The 26,544-nt window shown below is 38.7% G+C and overlaps 2 protein-coding genes across 3 annotated transcripts; both read left to right on the plus strand.

Annotated features, from left to right (window-relative positions):
- The first annotated feature begins 4,892 nt into the window (after window positions 1-4,892).
- LOC124127993 (E3 ubiquitin-protein ligase TRIM56-like) lies at window positions 4,893-18,685 on the plus strand. 2 transcript variants are annotated; one of them, XM_048388503.1, is made up of 3 exons: window positions 4,893-4,951; window positions 17,302-17,611; window positions 18,342-18,683. In XM_048388503.1, exons 2-3 carry the CDS (start codon window positions 17,302-17,304, stop codon window positions 18,497-18,499), a joined length of 468 nt encoding a protein of 155 aa, XP_048244460.1. In that variant the 5' UTR covers window positions 4,893-4,951; the 3' UTR covers window positions 18,500-18,683. The 2 variants fall into 2 exon arrangements, with proteins under 2 accessions (XP_048244460.1, XP_048244459.1); XM_048388502.1 differs by lacking the exon at window positions 4,893-4,951 and adding an exon at window positions 5,924-6,201 and having other exon boundaries at window positions 18,342-18,685.
- On the plus strand, window positions 18,524-20,396 carry LOC125376741. Its single transcript, XM_048388501.1, has one exon. It carries the CDS (start codon window positions 18,524-18,526, stop codon window positions 19,904-19,906), a length of 1,383 nt encoding a protein of 460 aa, XP_048244458.1. The 3' UTR covers window positions 19,907-20,396.
- Window positions 20,397-26,544: the final 6,148 nt, after the last annotated feature.

The following is a 26,544-nucleotide window of genomic DNA, read 5'->3' on the forward strand; positions in this document are numbered from 1 at the left end:
ACACATCCAATAGCCTACTGGAAATGTAACTGCTAGACATAACCAATAGCCGCTAGATGCATTACTTCTTTGCTTCTAACACAACCAATAGTTGCTATACACATTACTGCTCTGATCACAACACATCCAATAGCCTACTAGATATATAACTGCCCGAATCTTAACATAACCAATAGCCTCTAGATACATTACTGCATTATTCACAACACATCCATTGGACTACTAGATATATAACTGCCCTAATCTTAACATAGCCAATAGCCTCTAGATACATTACTGCATTACTCACAACAAATCCATTAGACTACTAGATATATAACTGCCTTGATCTCAACATAACCAATAGCCACTATATATATTACTGCCCTACTCACAACACATCCGCTAGATACATTACTGTCCTATCCACAACCCATCCGATAACATATACTATATAGATTATTGACCTGCTCACAACGTATCCAATAGCATATACTATTTACATTATTGTCCTGCTCACAACATTTCCAATTGCCGCTACATACATAATTGCCTCACTCACAAGACATCCAATAGCCGATATATGTATGCATTACTGCCCAACTCACAACACATCCAAAAGCCACTAGATACTTTGCCGCCTTACTCACAACACATCCAATAGCCTACTGGAAATGTAACTGCTAGACATAACCAATAGCCGCTAGATGCATTACTTCTTTGCTTCTAACACAACCAATAGCTGCTATACACATTACAGCTCTACTCACAACACACCCAACAGCCGCTAGATACATTACTGCCTTTCTCACACTACAAGGACATACAGGTAGACAGAGATATGTAGCATTCTGCTGGACCTCAAACTGTGGAGGTCGACTGTTTTTAAGAAATAACCACCCACTGTACGTGTGAAACTGGTCAGTATATAGTCACATCGAGTGCTGGGAATCTACTCTAACCCAATCTGGGAGTGAGCCGAATCAATTACCAATGGACTCTCACCAAGCACTCCTTTGTAGAACAAAACAAATGGATTCTGTGTCTGGTTGGTTTTGAATTCAAAATGTGAACAAAATTATAAGACGATCGGTATTGGTCAGTTAAATACTATATCATCCAAAGGTCGTACGACTGTGATGTTCTGCCTCAAACATGAAGACGACAATAGATCAAGGTGATGTGAACAATGGTTGTATCACTGCTGGTTGTTGGATATAGATACCACATCCGTTACACTCAGCTTGTCGTGAGTTCGGAGACTGTCACTGTCAGTGGTTGACCCGACGTATCCATAGACTTCTGTCATTAACATTATACATAAGGACTCGTGAGTTAAATACCTTTCAATACGTTTTCAATACGTGCCGGTTTCTCTACATGGTAATTTATGCTACTTTCAGGCGGGGCTGGTGATTGGGCGTCTATTGTCGTGTCCAAGGTTTATCTCTGAATGTACTTTAGGTGTTGCGGGTGTTTCTCTTGTTTCACTACACCTTACACATTACAATGACACATTACGTGAGTGAATGTGCGTGACACTTGAGTGTGCGTTCCAAGTATACATGACTTTGTTACTTGAGATAGTGTAATTGTTATACCCACGCTGTGTGAAGCCACTGAAGGCATGAGCAAGTAGAAGGAATGTCCAATCTGAAGTACATAATATACATTACATGACTCTGTGGCACACGGGCTATTGATTACACCATGGGGTCATTACAGACCACGGTTGTCAGATGCCAGACAGTGACGTTGATGTGATCAACCAATACGATAAACGTGGTATCACGATCCGATGAATATGCAAATGAGGTCACCAAGCAGGAAGTACCTTTAGTCAGCTCAATGCCTTGTCTACCTGTTCATAAATTCCATAAATTCCATTGATTATTAGACAGTGGTTTCCATGTGTGTGTTTTTTTAAGTTAACAAGCATGGTGCAAATCATTTGACATTATACCATAAATAGGGGTGGGGGTGTCTCTGGTAGTTTGAAGGGGCAAGGGTGACCCAGTTGTCTAAGGCACCGCGATTCGCTGTGCAGAGTTGCGTACCTTGGGCACGCCAGGAACCTATGATTGTGGATTCGAATCCCGGTTCGCCCCCATTATGTTTCTAGGTTTGTCAGCATCATACCCGTGCTCGTGGGTTTCACCGAAGTGGTAAACGTCTGAGACCTGCATCACTTCGAGCTTTCCTCCCACATTAAGCTGACACGACGCGAGATACTGTTACAAGTGGCGTTAAATCCAACTCACTCACTGGCACTTTGTATTCAAACTCAGTGACTTAGGAGAATAGCAATATGACAATAGTTTCTTCTATGAGAGGCACTGAGACTTTAGAGAATAGCAATAGGACAATAGCTTCTTCTATGAGAGGCACTGAGACTTTAGAGAATAGCAATAGGACAATAGCTTCTTCTATGAGAGGCACTGAGACTTTAGAGAATAGCAATAGGACAATAGCTTCTTCTATGAGAGGCACTGAGACTTTAGCTTCGATTAGTTTGAGAAGGACATTATAACAGAAGCGTTTGTGTATCCTTATGTAATATCGGTATACATCATTTCTATAGGAGGAGAGGCCGGTCACATGACGTTTTTCACGAGGCTATATTCTTGAAATGACATAAACCCTAACGGACAACTTCCACATTCGTGGGGAAAACTCTGAAAATTCTTTTGCATGAATCCAAAAAAGCGTTCTTTCTGAACATTAAGACCCTTTAATCCTGCACTCAGCGTTTTGGTATACATTGAGTAACGTTAGACACTTTGTCTGCATGATTGTTAATGACTTTCCTCGCTATGACCAATCCTTGTGAACAAAACGTAGAACACATTAGCATCGAAGTATCGTGTCGAGACTAACAGTTACAGTCGACAGCAATCTATGAATTTACCCTAGTATCTATCTGACACGTCTCTATAATCACATTTCCATGATCGGCCAACTGACCAATGATGGTTAACACATGTAACCGCCACAGGTTCATGAGCAACTTCGAAAATATCTCCCGTCACATTTATCGTGTGTGCCATTTTGACTTCTTTTACTTGATGTAGATCTTAGACTGAGGTAGTTCTTAACAGGCCTTTCTCACCCAATGATGATAGTATTTAAATACATTTGTTGTAAACAAACTACAACATATGTTCTTCTGTCAGAGTCACCTCTCTTTTGTGGGGAACTATTATATTGCACAATACAGCTGGTTGTTGTATGGCTGTCAGTGTAAACTATTCAGTCACACTATAGATCTGGCGCCACATCCCTCGGGGTATGACATTGTGATATAAAAAAATAATAAGAATTGACTTTCACTTTGGGTGAGTTCATTGGAGTGTGAACCTTCATGGAGTGAGGGCCAAACTGTATGAACGTGGGAAGTCATTACTTAAGTAAAAAAAGCTCACGACTGGCGGACAGTCAATATGAAACAAAATCGGGATCGACATCTTAAAGTTATGGCAAGCAAGTGATTCTATACATGTCATGGCTACAGGGAAATTAGCCTTTGATTATTCAGACAAAGGCTGTCCCAAAACGGTCGTTATGACAATATTCCTTCCAATTGCCTTTTGTCTCCTAATCAAAGTGTGTGCCTCATTCTGTCAACAAAATAACATGTCACTTAAAACGTTTTGTAGGAACTTTATGGGGCGGGGTCTTAAGTGTGTTCTACAGTTTACAGTGAGTGCATGTAATATCGCTACTCCATGACTGCCAGAGCCAGCTAGCGGAGTGAGTGAGTATCGTTTTACGCCGCTTTTAGCAATATTCCAGCAATATCACGACGGGGCAGTTAGCGGAATAAATGAGTGGAGTGAATGAGTGAGTGAGTGAGAGAGGAGTGAGCTATTGAGAGTAGAGTGGAGAGTGAGCGTGATGGATTATTTCAATGAGTGAGTGAGTGAGAGTAATGTAAGAGTAAGTGGATTATTTCAATGAGTGAGTGAGTGAGAGTGGAGTGAGTGAGTGAGAGTAGTGTGAGAGTGAGTGAGAGTAATGTGAGAGTGAGTGGATTATTTCAATGAGTAAGTGAGTGAGAGTGGAGTGAGTGAGTGAGAGTAGTGTGAGAGTGAGTGAGAGTAATGTGAGAGTGAGTGGATTATTTCAATGAGTGAGTGAGTGAGAGTCGAGTGAGTGAGTGAGAGAAGTATGAGAGTAATGTGAGATTGAGTAGATTATTTCAATGAGTGAGTGAGAGAGAGAGAAGTGTGAGAGTGGAGTGAGTGAATGAGAGACGTGTTAGAGTGAGTGGATTAATTCAAAGAGTGAGTGAGTGAGAGTAGTGTGAGAGTGAGTGGATTGTTTCAATGAGTGAGTGAGCGAGAGTAGTGTGAGAGTGAGTGGATTATTACAATGAGTGAGTGAGTGAGAGTCGAGTGAGTGAGTGAGAGTAGTATGAGAGTAATGTGAGAGTGAGTAGATTATTTCAATGAGTGAGTGAGTAAGAGTGGAGTGAGTGAGTGAGAGTAGTGTGAGAGTGAGTGAGAGTAATGTGAGAGTGAGTGGATTATTTCAATGAGTGAGTGAGTGCGAGTAGTGTGAGAGAGTGTATTATTTCAATGAGTGAGTGAGTGAGAGTGGAGTGAGTGAGTGAGAGTAATGTGAGAGTGAGTGGATTATTTCAATGAGTGAGTGAGAGAGAGTAGTGTGAGAGAGTGGATTATTTCAATGAGTGAGTGAGTGTAATACATATCAGCACAGGTTATAAAATGTGTTTTTGTTCGGGTCAGAGTATACCAGCGCATTTCTCAGTGTTATGTAATATTAGTATCAATATAGGTATTATTTGTATGTGCATGATAAGAATTACATTTGACTTGGCCGTTTTGATTTTTTCCGGTTTGACGTTAGGCTGTTTTGACTTGTTCCCGAGCGTATCAGCAAATCGTCCCAGCCCGCATTGCGTCACTACGTCACACTGTCGCGGGTGGAGAGACGGCTATTGAGACACAGGGTAAGTTGGAGTGTTACACTACAGTGAGACAGAGGTATGTAGCATTCAGCTGGAACATACAATAGTTCCTCCAACTGGAGAGGTCTATTGTTTTACAAAAATATCTCCCACTGCGTGAAACTGGTCAGTTTAGTCACATCAAATGCTGGGAATCTTATCTAACCCAGGTCGAAATGGAGTTAATTTCAGTGTAGATTGTAAGAATACTTTACACGTCACCCGTCTCGATTACCCGACTAAACAGATTCCATTCGGCGTAAAATGTAAATACAGTCATGCCCCGCTTATACGGACTTCAGATACCCGGAAACTGTTCCCGGACGATTTTCATTCAAAACGACATAATTACTATATAAATTTACCCGTATATGCGGAAATTCAGTTTCCGGAACCGGACGGTCATTTTCATACACAAAACACTGAAATGCACACAAAATTGTCTCACTTACCCGAACAATACACTTCCGCTGGTGGTAATCCTTCCGCTGGTGGTAATCCTTTGATTCGTGAGAAGTCAATTAACCAAGTGACACTGAGTTACGTTTGAGACGAGCTTGTTTATTGTAATCCCATTCGACAAATATGGCGTATGTGGAGGTCAGAGGTCAAAGTTGTGACTTCAAACTGTGAGTATGGCCTGTGAACCAGCGAAACGTAAGCGACACGCACTCCAACCCACTACAGTCACTCACAAGGAAGCTTGTGCTTGTATAGAGACCTTGATTACATATTACGGGAACACAGGCGATCTGGACAATTTGGAATTATTGTTTAAAATTCAAACCTCAAAATGTGGTAAAGTTCAAACTTCCATGACAGATTTTTTGAAACGTGTATGTCTTGAATAAAGATTGAGTGGATATATCTGTTTGCTCTGTCATCTGTCATGAGTTGCATAATTGAAGGGAAGTAACTCTTCCAGTAAGAAGCTAGTTTCAGTTATACGGAATTCGTGTAGAAGTGAAAATCATGTGAAAGGATCACTGAAAATCAGTGATGACACCAGGTGTTTGCGAATCGGGTAAGCATGTCTTGCCCAACCAGAAACAACCGCCAATCACACAATTTTCATGAAAAGATGTTTGTTGCCCGACACCCACAGCAATACTTGGTTAGTACCCGGATGGATAATCAAACATTGACAGTGACTCAGTTGTTTACGATCACCACTTGTTTGTTTATTCCGTGGACGATGCTCTGGCCACACTGATGGAACCGGAATGATGAATGGACTGGTCATTTATTATAAGGTGGGTGGGTCGTTGAGTGATGGTTATGAAACACAGCAAAAAAAATGCAGTTTCCGGTATCCGGATACCTGCCGGATACCACCGGACACTTACCCAAAACGCGTCCGGGTATCCGGTGGCAGATACCTTGCCGGATACCAGATCTGTGGTATCCGGCATGGACACCTCACCAGAAAGTATGTCACCTGGAATCCGGGTATCCGGCACCGGATACCTCACCGGATACCTCCATCTGGGTGTCCAGGGATCCGGCACCGGATACCTCATTCTGAGTTTCCAAAAACATGTCACAATTTGGGGGGTGCATTTTGTTCAATTAAGTGTGAAACACCTAAAAATATATTGGAAACTAACCATGAAAATTGAACATTGCTGAAGGTATCCGGCAGGTATCCGGCAGGTATCCGGATGCAATTTTTTGAGATGTCTTTCTCCTAGTAAATAATGTTAGCCTGGGCATAGCAGATAGCTGTAGTAATATTATGTGCTATTTTAGTTGTAAATATCCCCTTGAAGTTGAGATCTATGGGCATGTACTTTTGGTGAAAACATTTTTCAAGTTCATATATATTTCAATTTAGATGTTCAGAGTATTAAATGAAAAGCATTCAGTCCTGGTATGATGGTATCCTTACATTTCATCTTCATATTCCCAGTTTGTTCTAGCCTAGTAGTTGAAGCGTTCGATTCACCACATCGGTACATTGCTTGGTGTCACCCATCATGATATTGTTTGAATTTTTCTCATAAAGTGGCATAACACCATACTCACTCTGACAAAAAAATGAAAGTCATTGGCTATGTGCTGACTTGGGCCTTTGTTCCTGGTGAGATTAAAAGATTATTTTGGAACTGTATCAATACTTGTTACATCTTGACAGACGAGTTTCATTGAAGTTCGAAACAGAATATCATTAACCCAAATGGGTGCATAAGACTAATGGCATCCACAGAAAACACCTAATAAAGTTCTGGTACATAAAAATATCAATGTAACTTTTCTACTGACATGGAACTAAAAACTTCGTTCAGTGAGCTGTATTAATTGTAGGAAAACATTCAGGGCATTAGTATATTTGATATATGTTAGCACCTATGTTATGAATGATCAATATCATATTTCATTAAAGAAGCAAAACAAAAAAATGGTTAAGATAAAAAATCATATTTATTGATTTTATGACATTTCATTGGTTCAGTAACCAGAGGTGTTTGCAAGAACATTCAAAAACAGAAACAGATGCTTCAATGCCATTTTCTAAATAAACAAATTAGTCAAATCTCAGAAGAATTTCAAGGTGGAAGAATATCTAAAGTCAATTATGATTGTGCAGTAAACCACAAAAGTCATTCAGATTTGTATAGTCAGCGTCAGTGTACACCACATAAACATAGTCTCACTGCTGTGGTATTAATTCCTTTAGACTTGATTAATGTCGTAATAAAACAACCTACAGAATCACACTGATGTGGCATTATTCATTCAGAATCATCACTTTCTGAGGTGAACCTGTTAGTTGTTCTGGGGAGGATTATTCATCATCCGGAGAGTCCTTTGTATGACTTGTCTGATCTGGTGTCATTGTGAAATCCAGGTGCCTGAAACAATTTATAACATCTTTAAAAGCTTGTTATTAAAAATATAAGAAACACACATATATATTGACAAAGGGTAAAAAGTTGGTTTCTCAATGAGTAAGGTAATGACAATTTATCAAGCAACTGTTAACCAAACCATGTTAACCAATGTAAAAAAGCCATAGCAAACAGTAAATTTTACAGAAAATACAAAATTGTAATTGATCTTCTGAAAACAATTCCTGTAGTGCCATAAGGCAGGCTCACCTGAATTTTTCTCAAATGTTTGCATTACATCAAAACATAAGGAAAGGTAAACAAGGCAATGCAAATTGCATAAAATAGGTTCTTATACATAAAAACAAAACTAACGTATTGGACGTAATAAGCGCCTCGCTCTAATAAGCGCCCACGGGAATATTTGCTAATATATTGCCTAGTGAACAATCCCAATTAGCACCCTTTCCAATTAATCAATGTATACAAGACTTATTTATTTGCGTATAATACACACTTGTGTGTGATATGCATTATCATATTTTTATCATTTATCCTATCTTTAATTAAGATTAACAATAACGGCCAAAACTGCCAAATATATTGGTCAAGTGTAATCATAATTTAAGTAGTTCTATTTGGTTTGGAACTTTTCAAGGGTAATTGTAAATATATGTGTATTCCTATTTGAATACCGGTACTCATTTGATTGTTATAAAGTTACACAGTATTGCATCTATCGTCTGTTTCTAAATACAGTGGAACCTCTCTTTGACTTGTGTGACATAATTGAATCATACCCCAAGTTCATTATGCATTGTTATGCATCTGCACAGAGTGGTCAAAGTCCTTGTCACACACATAGTTTGCTACAAGGCAGAATCCAATAAGTACAGTTGAGACATCAGGTTGTATCCAGACAAACTGTCTGATAATCTCAAGTATGGTCTTGGTCGCATCAAGGGATGTAGCTAATCCTAAATAAACATAAAACAAGTGACATAATCTCTTCTACAGAACACTTGATCAAAGCCTGCCCCACCGTTGATGTTTATCATCTCGTTACGGCAATTAGTGTCAGGTGGGTATTATCACTTGCAATTGTCTGTTAATTACTTAATTGAGTAGTGACGGCTTAGTTAGTTTCCAACCACACTGACTGCTATGCTACTTATCTAGTCAGTTTACTGGTAACATGTTTCTGTGGACCAAGGAAATGTATCATGCCAGATAATTAAAAAGTTCTACTTATAAGTAATAAAATAATGACAGTTTTGATATGCAATTCTCCCTACAAAGAAATTTAACATTTGATATACATAAACTGTCTGTTGAAACTATAATGATGCTAATATACAAGTTGCACAAAACAACCTATTCATATACTGGTACCTAGCCAAACAAACATAATTTTTTTACGCGTATGCACATGCCTGTACACATATACCTCTACTGGCATATCACACATACAAACAATCATTAGATGGATGTAATCGTTCAAAAATATTTTACATACAAAAACAAGTGGTTAATATTGGGAGATGTTTTAGCATTTCCATTTTCACAGAATCAAAGGCATATCCTTTCATGACTCAGATCAGCTTGTAGTGATTTAAATTCACATCAAACTGATTCATGTCAAATGACCTATCCCGCATGTGTGGGACCTGTTATAAAAATACCATTCATTACTTATTTGTGTGTCCAAATTATGCTATTATTAGAAATAATAGGTATTATTATACAGCATGGATATGATATAAGAAAGCTTTATATGGAATTGTTGAAAATTATGTACAGGAAAACATTGAAATAAATCAATCAATACGTGCATTTATCTCAGAATCTGGTAGATTTAATCAATATGGACTTCTCCTTCATTATCTACTTATAATCAGATGATTACATTATTGCTCAACTGATAGTTTGCAATAGTATAGAATTAGTATTTTATTAATACTTATTTTGTATTTCAGCATCATTTAGATAAGCCATCGGCTTGTTTGCAAATCCAGTTCACTATGAAAAAAAAATATGTTTAAAACACATGTAGTAGAACATATTGCAATAGTTAAGACCCGAAAAGAAGTTATGTGTAGGATCTTCAAAATGGTATCCACAAGAGCAGGTTGTAGAATCATGTTGGTGTTTGTTGTTTAACTCTGCACTCAGCCATATTCCAGCTATATGACGGCGGTCTGTAAATAATCAAGTCTGGACCAGTCTATCCAGTGACTGACATCATGAGCATCGATCCACACAATTGGGATACAATGACATGGATCAACCAAGTCAGCGAGCCTGATCACCCGATCCATTAAGTTATCTCTCACAACTAGCATAGGTTGATCATGTTGATGGGGACTAACTTCAACCTGGAATCCCCACGTGAGTAAGTATGCGGCTGTTAGCTTTGTTTGATGTTTAACGCCACACTCAGCGATATCGCAGCTATGTGGCAGGAATCAAACCTGGGTCTTCAGCACGAAGAGTGAACGCTTCAACCGCTAGGCTACCCCACCACCAAAAATTCCCCCATGATAAAGTTGTCATCATGGTTATTGTTCAACTAGTTCAAGTGAAAATGTTCATACCCTTAAAGTGTCTTATCTTCCACTTCACGATGATCTCTGATGCAAAACTTCCCTGTTATTAAAGCTGTTCTTGATTCTTCACATCTGGAAAAATATGTTGAGGCTATTAATCATTCTCACAGAGTACAGGGAGTATATGAAATAAGACAGTGAGTCACATTAGCATACAAATTATCCAGTTAAAGAAAACATATTTCTACATTATATACATAAGCAAATACTAACATATGATAGACAGGCTACTTGTCATATAAAAATATAATTATACATTTACTTACATGTTGGCTATAAAAGTTATTGTGTCACATATGACAGGCTTACATGTGGTAAATTACTTTAATACGTGATCATTGTAATATTCACATATTCCTTACCTTAATGTGTCACTTCAGCTGCCAGCATGACCTCAGCTGCAATCTCAATATTTGGCCAGTTTTGATGAAATGACCGATCGTGTTCAGTGTATAAGCTGGGCCTCGTCTCTAATATAACTTGGCGCAAGTTGACGACGCGCATAGAGAGCCGGGAACCAGCTTATGTCGTGTTAACCTGGTTCCCGGCTCCCTATGCGCGTCGTCAACTTGCGCCAAACAATAACGTGATATTAGAGACGGGGTCCCAGCTTAGTGTTAACCCGGAACAAGCCATTTTACCCATATTCCTCTACGGTCCAAGGCGCCATTTTAGAACATGGATGTAAACAAACCTCGTGTATCGATATACACTGTGATGCTTGATTACGATAAGCTTACCTCGTGTATCGATACATTGTTCTCATTCACCTCCACCACGGAAATGCCGGCCGAAGTTCCTCTCAGCCATCCGCAACGCGGAAGTCAACAGTATTTGGAAAGGCGATTGGCATTGCCAGGTACGTAGCAGGGCTTCGAGACCTTGTGATTTCTGTGCAGAGATCTTATGGAACGGATTGATGTAGATATTTTCCTGCTCTACATACTTTACCGTAAACGCCAAGGGTCCTTCTTTTAGTAATATGGTCAACTGTTTGTTAGCATAAGGGGCGTAATGGATTTGTGGTCAAAACAAGATGATCCAAATTAGATCCGCTTTTTTATAGATAATGAAGAAAAATACCAAGATCTACATGATCTAGGAACGATTATTAACTCTAAACTTTCGTGGGATGCTAATACAGATTATAATTTACAATAATGGCCACCAAAGACTTTATTTTTTTTACGCTTAGGATATTGTTATAATTACACTGTTATGTCTTTGTTTTGTATAAGCTTCATAACTTAATAATTCAATATTTCATGGAATGACTCTGACCTTGGCGAGGATCTTTTTTGCAACAAGTGATTCCCTATGTAAAGTGTATGTTGAATGACCCTGGCTTTGTTGTCAAATAATTGTTTGACAGTTGTTAAATATGGGGTTATGTTTTATCTCTGAATGTTTGGGATGAAATATTTTAATAAGGACAGTTCTAAGTTGGAAACTCAACTGGGGCCTTTTCAATTGAAGTCAATGTACAGCATGTACAGTTTGGACATTTCTGTAATGTGAATGCTACTTATGTTTGCAGAATGTCTGGATGAATGAATGAGTCAGTCATCTGCACAGCATCAATGGAAAAAGGGAAGCAATGAGGAACAAGAGAAGAGTAGCAGTGAGTGGTAAATATTTGAAATTATTGTGTTTGGTTCATCATGTAGCTATTCTGCAAATATTTCTTTAGTTTGCTTGTTCTTTATCACCTGTTGGCATGGATGGCCTAATTATCAAAGGCACCACAACTTGCTGTGCATAGTTGCATCTCTTGGGCTTGACAGAAACCGATGGTCGTGGGTTTGAATCGAGGGTAGCATCATACACTTGCTTGTGGGTTTCATCAAAGTGGTAAACATGTAAGACCTGCATCACTTCGGGCTTTCTTCCTACATCAAGCTTACATGCCGTGATATAACTGGAATACTGTTCAAAGAGGCGTTAAACCCAATTCACTCATTTAACACCACATCCAGCAATAGTTCGGCTAAATGACAAGGATTATAAATTAATCAAATCTCAAATCTCAACTAGACAAACCAGAGATTAATGTTATGAGCTCGATCCAGACGCACCGATGATGACTGTTATGACAACATCCCACGTTATTGGGTACGATGACGAGCTTTCAATGAGCCCACTTGCTACCTCATCTATTACTTTGGCATGTATGGCAAGCATAGGTTGCTAGGAACATTTTTAAGAGATGTCAGTTAATGATTGTTTCAACTCATCAGCATGGAACAATATATATCTCAAATGTTTGGTATATAACAAAACTCAAAGATGATAAATTAAGTGAATTTGCTGCCTTTTATCTGTAAGTACATGTTGCAACAATTCTTTTCTTTTGCTACAATCTTTATACATAATTTTGCAGAAACTGAAGTCCAGCTTGAGATACCTGGATGACAGGTTGACAGTCTGGAAGGACCCTTCCAGATATCCGAAGTGATTGGCAGACAGCGATGAGGAGAGTCCTGTTATTTCAATGTGAGCCTACCGAGAAGTTGTATGCCAATTGACACTGGGACACACTCACAAAGGGTGGTCAGGCTAATGTGAGAAGACCAACCAATGCCAAGTCGGAGTGGGACCCTTCAAGGACGTTGAAGAATTTATTGTCTTTGGCCATGTGGTAATCACTTGCAAGGAATGATGTTTGCGACTACTTGTCTATAAATGTGGACCCAAACACCAAATAGAATGTTCACAATTCTACTAACACATACAAACAGGGATAGAGCCCATCTGGCCTCCCCTCATCCTGGTTCCTGTTTTTCCATGGCAATATAGAAGGAAAAGGATGTTTGAGGGCAAGTAACTCAGAACTGGTGAGCATGGTCTGCTGATGCTTTCAAGCGAACAGTTATCCCGCTCTGTTATGAGTATTGAAGAATAGGAGGAAAGTGCATACTGCATCAGGAACCATTATGTGAACACTGTTCAATGTGTGATATATGCATATAAATAAAAGAAATTGATAATTTGTTTGTTGTTTGTTTCTTTAGCCAGCTGTGTAAAATGGGGATTTTCCAATATTTTGCCTCAGTTTGATAGCCACAGTTATCGTATGAAACCATGCATTGCTTGGACATCTTTGGAATAACACATTGATCTGCTATGTTAAAGGTCAATGTCACAGCCAGACAAAAAAATTGTTAATGGCCAAACTCTTCCTTAGGGCAGGGATAGAAGTTGGCAACAGGTCATACACTTACTTTCTATCCCCCCGGCATATAATACGGGGGATATAGCGATGAGCCTGTCTGTCCGTCCGTAATCATTTCCTTTTCCGGGGCAGGATTCCCAAACCATTCAGTGTATTTGATCGAAACTTGGCAACTCTTATCAGGCACATACTGAAGTGGTGCCTTTTGATATTTTGGGATTTTTCTAATTTTTATTTTTAAAAATTTTTATGGAATGAAGTTGGACATAGACTCAATTGAGGATGGGGTTCGTTTCCGGGGCAGAATTCGAAAACTATTCAGTGTATTTGATCGAAACTTGCCAAAGGTATCAGGCACATACTGAAGTGGTGCCTTTTGATATTTTGGGATTTTTCTAATTTTTATTTAGTAATTTTTTTATGGAATGAAGTTGGACATAGACTCAATTGGGGATGGGGTTCGTTTCCGGGGAAGAATTCGAAAACCATTCAGTGTATTTGATCGAAACTTGGCAAAGCTATCAGGCACATACTGAAGTGGTGCCTTTCAAATTTTGGGATTTTTCTAATTTTTATTTTTTTATGGAATGAAGTTGGATATAGACTCAATTGGGGATGAGGTTCATTTCTGGGGCAGAATTCGAAAAACATTCAATGTATTTGATCGAAACTTGGCATTCATATGGATGCGACCATGGTGGATCTTTTGTGGGTAAACAATGCATGCTTCTTAAAGAACATTCAACTGTTGACTCATTACATACAGAATTGCACATTTACTAGTGGTTACTTTACAGACAGCTGCCGGGGGGATATGTCATCTTTCTGATGACTCTTGTTCTCTAATGTGCCTTTTCCTGCAGAAGTCTAAATAACTCTTATACATATAGTTGTATATCATTGTCATATGTTTGTCAATATTACACTGAATGAAGCACTTTACAATTGTTTTTGAAATAGTCGCAACCGATATTGAAGGTCAAATTAGCTTTCAATGTCTTTCAGTAAAAATGTTCACAGTAACTGAGGAACAGCTCTCTGTAGTGTGATGAAATCTGGTACATGTCACCCTCAGAGTGAGGCATATTGTGTTTCAAACTTAAATGAAGCTGGTATGCTCATAACAAGTACTTGTACCTTTACAAATAATCATATTATCATCTCACTAGGACCAAAGGCCCAAGTGAGCACACGGTCGATGAGTTTATACTTTCACTCAGAATAATCTGGAAGTCTGAACATGAAATTTAAGGATATCATCATACATGTATTAGAACTGATGTTTGTTCATTAAACAGCTTAACATCTAAAAAGAATTACAGATGAAATTGAAAAAAATGGTCTTCTCCCAAAGTACATGCCCATAGATCTCAACTTTAAGGGGATATTTACAACTAAAATGACACAGAATATTACTACAGATATCTGATATGCCCAGGCTAACATTATTTACCAGAAATAAGACATCTCGAAAAATTGCATCCGGATACCTGCCGGATACCTGCCGGATACCTTCAGCAATGTTCAATTTTCATGGTTAGTTTCCAATATATATTTAGGTGTTTCACACTTAATTGAACAAAACGCACCCCCAAATTGTGACATGTTTTTGGAAACTCAGAATGAGGTATCCGGTGCCGGATCCTTGGTATCCGGTGCCGGATCCTTGGACACCCAGATTGAGGTATCCGGTGAGGTATCCGGTGCCGGATACCCAGATTCCAGGTGGCATACTTTCAGGTGAGGTGTCCATGCCGGATACCACGGATCTGGTATCCGGCAAGGTATCTGCCACTGGATACCCGGACGCGTTTTGGGTAAGTGTCCGGTGGTATCCGGCAGGTATCCGGATACCGGAAACTGCATTTTTTTTGCTGTGAAAGTATGACACAGCAAAAGACGTGGGACGCAATTATATCACAATTATATAGAGCTGTATGGTTTAGGCAAAATTTTCAGTTCTATTTTAAAAAAAAAATAAATTAAAAAACTTGACCATTATTTAATGTAATTTTATTTTCAGTTCTTATTGACGCAAAAAATGTAAAAATAGCAAACATGGAATGTTATTGAAATTATAAGTTTACATGTAAAACCGGTACATGTATGGACTTGAACCACTCCAGTGTGGCAACAATAGTTTTGAAAGAGGTTTTCTTTCAGATTATCTCCCTTGACTTAAAAACAGAAAGTAGAGCAGCATGTACTTTTAGAGCATTGTCCGTTGTGAAAGTTTGAAGAGTATTTAGCATATGTGTAATTCTGTGGGGGTGTTGAAATAAATAGCTTTTACTATTAATTCTGTCAACAATTCATGCTGTTTGTCATAATATTTGACGTAATACGCCGCTAGACTGATGTCATGAGACCAACATGCTGGAGTACTGTTTGCGTGAATTCTGTAACATGATACAATCATACAAACCCAGTGAACAGTGTTTCTACAGCCAGAGGAAAATATTTATTCATGTATATTTATAGTATCATATATTGCACTTCAAATTTTCAAATTAGTTCCTGTCAAACTTTCTCTGTATTTGATAGACATTTACACTGAAGCAACATGGGATGTAGTGTGGGGTGCTTTTAAAATGTCTGCCTCACATTTATGCCTAATATTCAACCAGTCACTTTAAACTGACAGAATCTATCAGACCCAAACCAGCATCCGATTCCCGATATCGGTACAATGTGGCTTCCCCCGCCCTCATATTTCTGGAATATTCAACAATATAAAACAATATTCATATAATGCGTGTGGAGTTATGTGAAACATATGTGAACGATTATTAATATTAATGTTTATTAATAGAGTCCATCAAAATGTTCTCTTCAATTTCAACCAATTTTGAAATCGACTATTAATCTTTTAATTAGCTCAATTCGATCATGTTGATATTTGTTTTTGTCTGATGAAAGAATACAAAATCACTAATTAAAATGTGAAATGAAAAGGGTAGAGCTGATACGTTTTAGAAACTGATATTGAAAGGTTAGAATTAATATCAGCGAAATCAGTGGATCTATAGTTGTTGTTGAAATTAGCAGTGACAGTGATGAGAGCTCTCGTGGGTTTCACCAAAGTGGTGAACGTCCTGGACATGCGTCACTTCGGGTTTTCCTCCCACATTAAGCTGACACGCCCAGATGTAACTGGAATACTGTACACTCCATCTTGATAACGGTGTAAGGATCAACATCGAATGTTGCTAAATGCAGTAGTTGTTATAAATAAAGTTGTATGTTTTCTTCTTTACTCACCAACTGCTGCTGGCGGTCGGGTAGCCTAGTGGTTAAAGTGTTTGCTCGTCACGGTGAAGACCCGGATTCTATTCCCGACATGGGTACAATGTGTGAAGCTCATTTCTGGTTTCCCCTGCCGTGATATTGCTGGAATATTGCTAAAAGCGGCGTAAAAACGCCTAGAACGCCAATCAAACAGTTAAGTGAAACACTGAACAAAGGAGCGTTAACCACAACTCACCAACTCATGTATGTAGGACGGACAGTACAGAGGAACCCGCCTTGCTTTCAACATGTTCAAGTCACTTGTTCAGTGTTAAATATGCAGTTGCTGTTTACATGCATAATGATTGGTCACTACTGTCAATGATAGCTTATATTGTCATAACTATCAGATATTCAATAATTCCAAACCTGCACTACATACAATAAAAATGTATTAACATTCAAACGCCAGTCCCTGAAATACATGAATGATATTAAACAGTTATTCCTTTGTTTCAGATGGCAGCCGCCAGAAAGCTGGAGAGTCTGAATGAGAACTTCTTGACCTGTTCCATATGTAGGGAGGGGTACAAAGACCCCTGTACTCTGACCTGTGGCCACACCTTCTGTAAGGGCTGCCTGGGGGAATTCCTGAAAACCAGACAAGACGCCATCAGAGCCAAGTCCATCCCGTGTCCCTACTGTCGTCAGATGACGCGAGCTCCCCAGCCTGACAGACCAGTGGAGGAGTGGGTGAAACAGATCAAGCCCAGTTTCCTCATACAGGGACTTCTGGACACTCTAGCCTGTGGGAAAAATACTGATCATGGTAAGTAAATGTGATCTAGAAGAAACCGAAAGATGACAATATTCTTCCCAGGGGCGTAAGATCCCTGGCCGCATCATACCAAAAGAAGTAAAAGGCGGTATTAGTTGTCACTCTGCCTGGTGCAGAGATTAAAAGGATAAAAGAGGGACTGGTAGACTTTAAAGTAAGCGAACTGTGCGTGCGCGGGGTTATGGTACCATCAAACTGGACCGCACGCACCTCGCTATATAAGTGCAATAAACTTGAAAGCGATATTATACGTCTATTTTAAATTACAACGTCACCGATTCAGTTTCCACTGAAACCAAGAACCCCAAGTAGAATATCTTATAGGAGATAGAATGTGACACTGTCATACAGCAGGTTCTCTATCCTGAATGACCGAGATAATACCAAACCAGGTTCAATCTATGCACGTTCATGCGTCATTAAAATGGTGATGGAAAACTATTTATTGTAGATCAAAGTAATCAAGAAGAAACTGAAGGGTCACCTATATTCATCAGGATTATCTTGAATACATCTTTATCATTTCAGTTTTGAAATCTATACATGTAGATTATCCCAAGGTACTTTCCGGGCACTGTGTAAGATGAACCGCACAATGATCCGAATTAACATTTACACTTGAATCTCCCAATGTACATTTATATATTCCATCAAACATTATCTCATTATTGTGTTAAACATTGCACGTTTGATGTGACAGATTTATCCATGACTTGTTCAGATATAGAAAACCGCTGCCATCCCTGCCAGGATCTTGGAGAAAGTCATCCGGCCAACTCCTACTGTCAAGACTGTGATGTGCTACTCTGTGAGAGATGTGTCAAGATGCATACGTCTCTTCCTGGTACGTCAAACCACGTGATTGCTGACCTTGGTTGAGCAGTGAAGGTCACTAGACGACAGATGTGCACGGAACACAACGAAGTCATGGATTTCTGCTGCAAAGACTGTAATAAAGCAATATGCCACAAGTGCTGTGTCATATACCACAGGAAATGCGACTCTGTGGTCACTATTCAGTCCATGATGTCTGAGATGAGAAGTGTTCTTACACACAATAGGGGCTTGATCACACAGCGCTTTGACGACATGGGCAGATCACTTCAACAACACAAATCACAGATTGATGCAGTCATCCACAACAAAGACAAAATAAAGTCACAGATCAGACAGGCCTCACAGAAAGCCATGGACGTGATTAAACAGAAGGAGAAAGAGCTGCTGGAGGAGCTGAATGAGATGACAGAGAAGCACTCTGGACACCTGAGGGGGCGGATAAAGTCAGGGGAAATAGACATGCAGATGTATCAACAATACATAGAGTACATCACCCAGGTGTTGAAGTCTGGGAGTGAGACGGACATGTTTGACATTTACCAGGTGTGTCGGTCTGGGGCAATCAAGGAGGCAACAGACAGGGATGTCACTTTCACAGACAGTGTTCGTGATTCAAAACTTATATTTGTGAGTGAAATTGATGAGAGGAAATTCTACAAGGATATACAACTTGGAAGAATTCAACAGAACGTTTTTGACGTCATGGATACGCGACTTGGTAAGATACAGTGTGGCACATTTGACGTCATGTGCAGACCAGTGTTACACAAGACAGTCGTCATTAGGGTCGATGGCGACATCACGCAGCTGGATTCATATGACGTCACAGTCCTGGTTGTGGACGGTGAGGAGATATCGGTGGTCACTGACCGCAACAATACATGTCTGAAATCCTTCTTCACAAAGAATAACATATCACGACACAGTAAACTGGATCTTGCAAGGAAGCCAAGCTCTGTGACGAGGCTGAGGGACAACCAGGTAGCTGTATCATTCTGGTCACACGGTGAGATTGTAATAGTACGGGTGACCCCTGACCTTGTACTACAGTCACGTGTCACAACAAAGAAGAAGTACATATGCCTAACAGCCTTGAGTCCTTCAACATTAGCAGCAGGTTGTTGGGATCCTCCCTGTGTTGACATCCTGGATGTTTCGGGGAGAGTGATGAGGTCAATCAGTAGATTCAACTCTGGGGAGAACCTGATATGTAACCCAAGCTGCCTCTGTGCTACAGACAGGGGCAACATCCTGGTGTCAGATATTGGCACAGACTCTGTCTACTGTATCACACCAGAGGGAGAGGCTGTGTTCACCTACACCCCTTCAGGAGAGAGGAGACTGATAGAACCACTTGGTATCACAACTACCAGCACAGGACACATCCTGGTGGCGGACTTCTGGGGACCCAAGGTGGTACTACTGACACCAGCAGGAACATACGTGTAGATTACAGTGAATGAGTGAATATGATAATACGCCGCTTTTAGCAGTATTCGGGCAATACCCTCACCACAAAGGGGGCACATTGACCAACCGAACCTGGGACATCGGCAGGACGAGCGAACGTTTGTTTCCGCATACGCATGACAAGCACATAAGGAATTATTAGATTAGTTGTAGTGGCTATTTTCGGTTAAATGTTGGGACAAGACAAGACTAATGCAGGTCGTAGATGTTTACAACTTTGGAGAAACCCACGAGCTCGAAAACGGTGCTGACAAACCTTGAACATTAATCAGGGCCAGTCTGGGATTCAAACCCACAACTGTAGGTGCCTATCACGTCTAAGGGACGCAATTACGCAATCAAATCTCGGCGCCACAGGGTACAACATACGTTCTCTAAGGTAAAGTAAACGAACCCTGAATAATGCACTTACTCAAATAGCTACACGTTCACTTTCATTATGTATCAGGGGGCACGGGTGGCCCAGTCGTCTAAGGCGCCGAGATTCGCTGTGCAGAGTTGCGCCTTGCACGCCAGTAACCTATGATTGTGGGTTCGAATCCAGGTTCACCCTAATTATGTTTCTAGGTTTGTCAGCACCATACCCGTGCTCGTGGGTTTCACCGAAGTGGTAAACGTCTGAGGCCTGCATCACTTCGGGCTTTCCTCATACATTAAGCTGACATGCCGTCATATAACTGGAATACTGTTAAAAGCGGCGTTAAACCCAATTCACTCACTCACTCACTCATTATCCAGCAAGACCGTTTTCTTGCGTTACTATCAGTAACTCTCGCTGATAATACTTTTACTGGTGCTTAAGGCATCCACCTAAGTACTCTATCAACATTTAGTATGTATTTAATGACTGCAGAAAATGTGTGTATTTTACTATGCCGCTACATTTCAAGCTTAGGTGGGTTTTAATATAATCTATATGTTTTATTCATGTTTCAAGAAATGTATCCTAAGCTTTACCAGACTGGATTTTGTAGAGTTTTATTGTTTGAATTAAATGTTATATTTATATTATGTACAATATCTGACACTACCATATAATATATCTCATCTGATCTTTTCTTACATTTACTGATGCCTACAAACTTTACCAATTTGTAGACTGATAGGATAACCACTATCAATAATGTGAAAGTCATATTTCATGTATATTGAATAAACCTGTCAGTGATATACGCGTTTTAATATCCCATTGGTGAGTTTGTTTGTTGTATTACCCCGCACTCAGAAACATCCCAGCCGTATAACGGCGGTCCGTAAATACTCGAGTCTGGAGTCACTGGAGGCTCACTGACTTGGTTGATCGTATCATCGTATCCCAATCGTATTCCAATTGCGTGGATCGATTCTCATGATGTCCATCACTGGATTGTCTGTTCCAGACCCGATTATTTACAGAATGCCGTCATACAGCTGGAATATTGCTGAGTTGGGCGTTAAACAACAAACAAAACTCTAGTTTGTGATGAGGGAGGCCGAGGGAGTCAGTCATGCTCTGTTATAGTGGTGACTGAGTGTTACAACGTGTAACACTGACTGTATCTCTTTGCTGCCGATCGCGAAAGTGGAGTGCAAGGATTGTTGTTAATACACTGCAAAAAAAATCCATATATACAAGCTTGTATATCCTTTGGAAAGATGATATTTCCAAAGGATATACAAGATTGGAATGATGATATATACAAAAATATACAAGTTTGTATATACGACATATACAAAAATATACAAATGTGTATATATGGTGTATCCAAATTTGTTTTCTTTGTATATATTGGTAAAGGGAGATAATTATGATGTATTTGTGTATAATTATTATATATGTGCAAATTGAAGTGTTGAGCACTGTGTTTCTTTGTATATGTTGGTAAAGGAGGATAATTGCTATGTATTGCTCTATAATTGTTTTGTATGTGCAAAAAAAGTATCAGAAGTTACAAAAATCTGATATAGTGGCGGGTAACATTACTGGAATGTTTAATTAGTACTCCACACTGTTAGCGGGAGTACATACTGTCCTTGCAATGATATTGACGGGTGGGCGGTTGAGGCGTCTGGTACTTTTCCTGGCGCGGTGCTTGGTATGTGAGTAGTCTTTATGGTCAAATGCAATGAGAGGATTAGCTGTCGGGGGTGATTGCATTGGCGGTAACTTCTGTATTGAAAGTGTTTGAGCTTGGATTCGTTTTACGGGGAGGCCGCGATGTGTTTTTTAACATGCTCTCGTGCACATATGCCAACAGAGTGGATTGCACAGAGGATGAAAACTATTTTATCACTACTTAAAAGTGTTGAATTTGGTTTGTTCTGAGCTGTCGGTTTCATTGTAGTAGATATACATTGTTATAATGTGAAATCTCGGCGGAAACGCGTAAAATCGCGTTTTGTAAAACGGTAGTCCTTGGAAAAATCATCTACAAAATATTATCAAAGATTATTTTTAAAAAATACTACGAAAATATTGTGTTTTCTTTGTATATATTGGTAAAGGGAGATAATTATTATGTATTTGTGTATAATTATTATATATGTGCAAATGGAAGTGTTTTAAGTTGAGCACTGTGTTTCTCTGTATATGTTGGTAAAGGAGGATAATTGCTATGTATTGCTCTATAATTGTTTTGTGTGTGCAAAATAGTATCAGAAGTTACAAAAAACATATATAGTGGCGGGTAACATTACTGGAATGTTTAATTAGTACTCCACACTGTCAGCGGGAGTACATACTGTCCTTGCAATGATATTGACGGGTGGGCGGTTGAGGCGTCTGGTACTTTTCCTGGCGGGGTGCTTGGTATGTGAGAAGACTTTATGGTCAAATGCACTGAGAGGATTAGCTGTCGGGGGTGATTGCATTGGCGGTAACTTCTGTATTGAAAGTGTTTGAGCTTGGATTCGTTTTACGGGGAGGCCGCGATGTGTTTTTTAACATGCTCTCGTGCACATATGCCAACAGAGTGGATTGCACAGAGGATGAAAACTATTTTATCACTACTTAAAAGTGTTGAATTTGGTTTGTTCTGAGCTGTCGGTTTCATTGTAGTAGATATACATTGTTATAATGTGAAATCTCGGCGGAAACGCGTAAAATCGCGTTTTGTAAAACGCTGGTCCTTGGGAAAATTGTATTATGAGCAACCGGATGCGTAAATAAGGTGTGTAATATATTCCCGTATTATATTTTATAATTCTTGTTCTTTTAATATTGTTATCAATGAGAGAACGAAGATTACCTTGAAAAAACACAACAGCATGCATATGTTCTAGCAAAAGGCAACTTGATATATATTCATTTGGCTTAATTTCTATTTTGGAAAACTTAGTTGGCGCTCTAAAAGCTTGACGCTGTATAATTTGGCACGCGCATGGTTGGGTGCAAACCATTTGTACATCAATAATAATAATAATAATAATACATCATGATGGCAGTTTCAATGTAGAGATTAAGTATTTCTAAAGATATGGAAAATAAATCTTGATAACTGCTTTAATCTTTGATCTTTGGGAAAATAATAATGGAATTGGTTGAGTGACTAACGTATTCTACATTAAAAGTGACAGGAACGTGATTTACATAATTAAAATATAGAATAATATACAAATTATAAGAGAGGGTTTGTGATTTATTTTGGGATGAAGTCAGTATTTAACTTGCGCTTTCCGACATTATGCGTATTTCGCACACGGTTAAGAAAAAAAATGCAATTCATTTATTTAGAAGAAGTACGAATGCATCAATCCTACATCACAGGACCATGTACATAATTTGTTGAATGTTATTTCGTGAATACACAAATTGCATAACACATTCCCTGAGGACAAACCCAAATTGCCCGTCCCCGTGCCCGTTAATTAGAGAATGTATTGCCACCACATTATGTCCTGGCACTTTTATGACATGTAATGAACCTAGTCAATCCCTGGGTCTGTAACAACAACATGGGTCTAATAAAATCAAAGTAACATAAATATTACGTAATTCGAATTTTAAAAAAAGACTGAAAAAATGTAACATGAATATAATTGCCCTTTTGAGGGTAATATAATTTTGGGAAAATATAAGTTTTCTTGTATTTATGGACGACTTCACACAAGCTGAAAAATTAAACATATGTTTATATAGCTATATTTACATACATGGCATTAACATGTAATAATAATATTGATCATGTTTGTTAATTTGTACATTTCGTTGTTATTGGTACCCTGAGTATGTTGTAATAATGCATGTGTTTCTGATCTTATTTGACGTAGATTACATGAACTAGTAGAGTGACTTTCTTTCATCAGCGTGGAAGGATTACCCACACATATACCCTTAATCCTTTGACAAACAGAAAGAAGTCATATAGATATCATATCTAACTGGTACTAAAAGTTCACTATCAATCTCCTCTGATAACAAACTTACATTTAATATCCCCAAGCTACAATACCAAGCATGCTCATGGAGTATTTATGAGAAACCCTAATGATATCCTGTCTACGTGGTCACACCCGGTGATTGTTAAGACATTCAGACAATATGGCAGTCTGTATTCATTTCTTATATCCCAAAAGTCCCCACCGAGCTTCCTTTTATTAACATTGGGATGAGGGGAGATATACATATTGTATTAAATAATACATCAATACATCAAAACAGAGCAAAAAAGGTAGGTCAACAGTGCGGTTGATGGAAAGGGGTTTCCTAAGAAAAGCTATTTAACTGTTTAATACTTAATACGAGTCTCAAACTATGTATTAAGTCTTACTACTAGTTATTATATATGTGCAAATCCACCCAGAACGTCGGATGTACATGGCCGATTTCAAAATAGCTAAATTAGGCACTGTTCAAATTGTTTCCAATAAACCACTGATTAGAAACTCACTTAACCTTTAGAATAGAATCGTTTCTTAATATATTATAGTTGGGGCATGTGAAAAAATTAATGCAGTGTACCATTGTGACAGCCACAAGAGCATGCATGATGTTTTATCTGAGATGTGTTTTTTAAGCCGATGGAAGTTTAAAGTGACAAAATCTGGTATCATGGCTTAACTGAATATAACATTGACCAAGTTTAATAATCCTCTTTTTCCGGTAACTATTCCAATTATTAATGGTATCAGGTAGGAATGACTTGGCCTAGCATTCAGTTCTACAACGTATAGCCTGTGAAGTGGTTAGATTTCTTTATATGTAATCACTAACAGCAAAGATGTTTTCCATCTTGTAAAAAGGTGTAATGGCTACGTTGGTCTCACTGTACATTCTCTCGTGGCTTGTACCTCTTATCGCCCCACAAATAGTCCGTAATCAGTGTGTGGGCGAGGTAAAAATTAACGTCTCATCGGCATTATTTCAGCGTCCGTAATGAATTTATGTGTAGACATTCTAGGATTAATTCTTGTTCTTTGGTACAATTATCCAAAACATGGGAGCAAAATATTGGCAATATATATATGCTTGTTCATGTAAAAAGGGTTATTTATCTGAGTGAGTGAGTATGGTTCACGGCGGTGGACACCAGAAAGGTATTTAAGACAATTAATCATAGGGCTTTCCTCTTTAACTCGCCAATATCAGAATCTGACTGAAATATTAATACCAAAGTCCTTTCATTTTAAGATTAGGTTTTGCACTTGGGCACACTTTGACGTGATATTGTACAGTTTTCTTTTTCCCTGGATTAAGTTTTACTTGCATTCATTCATTTGGTAATTTTCTCCAAATCGGCATTGATATTTTACGCAGTAGTATTTGGAACTGTCCATTTTGGGAATTGGGTGGACCCCAACGCAAGCACAGTAAACAGAAATTCCAAGGTGAATAATATGTACTATAGTTTGTTGGCTCGACATGCAAGACTCCATAATTTTAGCTATAAAGTCATAGTAATATTAAATTATTTTTTTTTATAAATAATTCATTGATGTATTTGACATGAGACGTAGCGACACTCATGTATTTTATAATCATGTACAATTTCAAATGTTGCATTAAACAAATTCTTTGATTTGATGTTGTCATATTGTGACTCAATTTGTGTCTAGTCTTCCAAATGTTCTATTGCGAATACATATAGTGTCAGCGCTCATGATCGCCATATCTATGAATGAATGAAAATATCATCATTAATAAACTTACTTGAGCTCAATATGTGTTCTGAAAACAAATCGCTGTAAAGCATCTTGCACAGCTTCGTTCACGTTCACCCTCAAATGTACGAAAGGAAAATCTGCGACTGTGGGTGTTCAATGTTCGAATGCAATTTTGCGACAGGCGGTCGTTTATTTATTAAGATTCCACAAATTCATAAATCACAACTGATGTAGCTGCCTTGGTTAACTGAAGTCAGGATATGACTAATTACAAACTCTGTTCTAATTATGCTAATCGAGGAAGTGCATTATACTGGATGACAAACTTAGTAATCCTTTCACACTAATCTTTGTTTACAATGAACGCATGTCAAATGACTAAATAAAGATCCTTTTTTATTTTCTTAAGTAGAAGTATCACAATGGGCGGTGAACACAACTGTTTGTAGAATGATAGTTTCAGAAAGGAATACAAATACAAATATACAGAAAGGGGTTTAAAATGGTTTCTTTCTTTGCATCCACGCATTGTTGTT

This window comes from Haliotis rufescens, unplaced genomic scaffold (genome assembly GCF_023055435.1).
Source record: "Haliotis rufescens isolate VD_foot unplaced genomic scaffold, xgHalRufe1.0.p SCAF_72, whole genome shotgun sequence".
NCBI classification, from domain to species: domain Eukaryota; kingdom Metazoa; phylum Mollusca; class Gastropoda; order Lepetellida; family Haliotidae; genus Haliotis; species Haliotis rufescens.